The sequence below is a fragment of the Sinocyclocheilus anshuiensis genome, unplaced genomic scaffold (genome assembly GCF_001515605.1).
Source record: "Sinocyclocheilus anshuiensis isolate Anshui unplaced genomic scaffold, SAMN03320099.WGS_v1.1 scaffold794, whole genome shotgun sequence".
NCBI classification, from domain to species: domain Eukaryota; kingdom Metazoa; phylum Chordata; class Actinopteri; order Cypriniformes; family Cyprinidae; genus Sinocyclocheilus; species Sinocyclocheilus anshuiensis.
The window spans coordinates 866,051-867,308 of record NW_015547683.1 but is presented as its reverse complement, the minus strand read 5'-3'; the positions used below and the strand labels follow the sequence as shown (position 1 = coordinate 867,308).

Below are 1,258 nucleotides of genomic sequence, written 5' to 3'. Positions count from 1 at the left end.
CTTTCAATAATCAAAATTAACAGGATAGTTCGCCGAAAATGAAAATTTGGTACTTTACTCACCCTCATGTCATTCCAAACCTGTTTGACTTTGTTTCTCAGTGTAACACTAAAAAAGTTATTGAAATTGGCCCGATGTTGTTTCGGACCCCACTGACTTTCAGTGCCTTCAAAATATCTTCCTTTATGTTCCACTGAAAAAAGAACATCAGGTTGGACATGAGAGTGAGTAAATGATGACAGAATGTCCCTTTAAGAAAAGATACAATCGTACCAACAACTTCACGCTTTGTACATGTTGGCGGCAGTAGCGAGTGCTAACTGCCCATTGGCCGCGACCACACACGGCTCCTCCTCCAATAGTCCGTTGGGGTCGGCGTGCGGGATGCTGTCGTGGTAGCTGCTGAAGCTGATGTTGTCCTCCTTCAGCTCAATGGTCCAAAACGGGGCGTTGAGTTTCCTATTGCGGTACTCACGATACGTATACACGCCTCCGACGAAGCCCATGAGGAGAACGACCACCACGATGATGACGGCGAGGATGATGATGTTAAACTGCGTCCAGGACACTACTGTCAGGGCAGAGGCCGTGCTGTTGTGTCCTGAGGAGTCTCCCGTGCCGGACTGAAGGGTCGGTAGGCTTGGATGGGTAGTAGGGGAGGAGGAGAAAGTGAGGAGGCGGGAAGCAGGTGTAGAAGCAACAGAACTTGTGGATTTGGGGATTTCTGTAGTGGAAGTCTTGATGTCTTGAGTCGGGAGGATTCTCACAGCTGAGAGAGAGAGAGTTAATGATTGAAATGGTTAGTGTGTCTAAAGAGATGATAAAGGATATAAATGAAAAATGATTAACTTAGAGCTTTAGCTGAACACGTATTCAAGATTAATCGCAAATCAGCCAAGAAACCAAAGAAAATTAGGATTAGGACTGCATGAATAACCGTGTAAAGTTCATCAATTATAAAACAGGTTCAATTCAGTGAAAAGCAGCTCTACAGAATATAACAATATTGCTGTTATTGTTGAACGCTCCCATTAAAAGCAACATAAATGGGAAATGTATCCTCCAGCACACTCATGACAGCTTGTTATAGTTTGTACAAGATGTCACAATTGTATGGCATTTATAATTTATTTAAAATGTGAATAACTGTTTTGTTTTTCATGCTGCTAAGAGGGTCAGTGTAAAGTTGTCTACTAAATACTTTCATTTAGGAACACAGTTTTTAGCTTCTTTGTGTGTGTGTGTGTGTGTGTGTGTA

The 1,258-nt window shown here is 42.6% G+C and overlaps 1 protein-coding gene across 2 annotated transcripts in view; it reads right to left on the bottom strand.

The window, feature by feature from the left end:
* Positions 1-253: 253 nt before the first annotated feature.
* Positions 254-1,258, bottom strand: part of LOC107703181 (multiple epidermal growth factor-like domains protein 9) — a 38,931-nt gene continuing 37,926 nt past the window's right edge. The window contains exon 6 of one of the 2 annotated variants that reach the window (XM_016505739.1): positions 254-769. In XM_016505739.1, the coding sequence (XP_016361225.1) occupies positions 282-769 (488 nt within the window). In that variant the 3' untranslated portion in view covers positions 254-281. Of the gene's footprint in view, positions 810-1,258 lie in introns of both variants that reach the window. The other variant, XM_016505740.1, reaches the window with a different exon arrangement.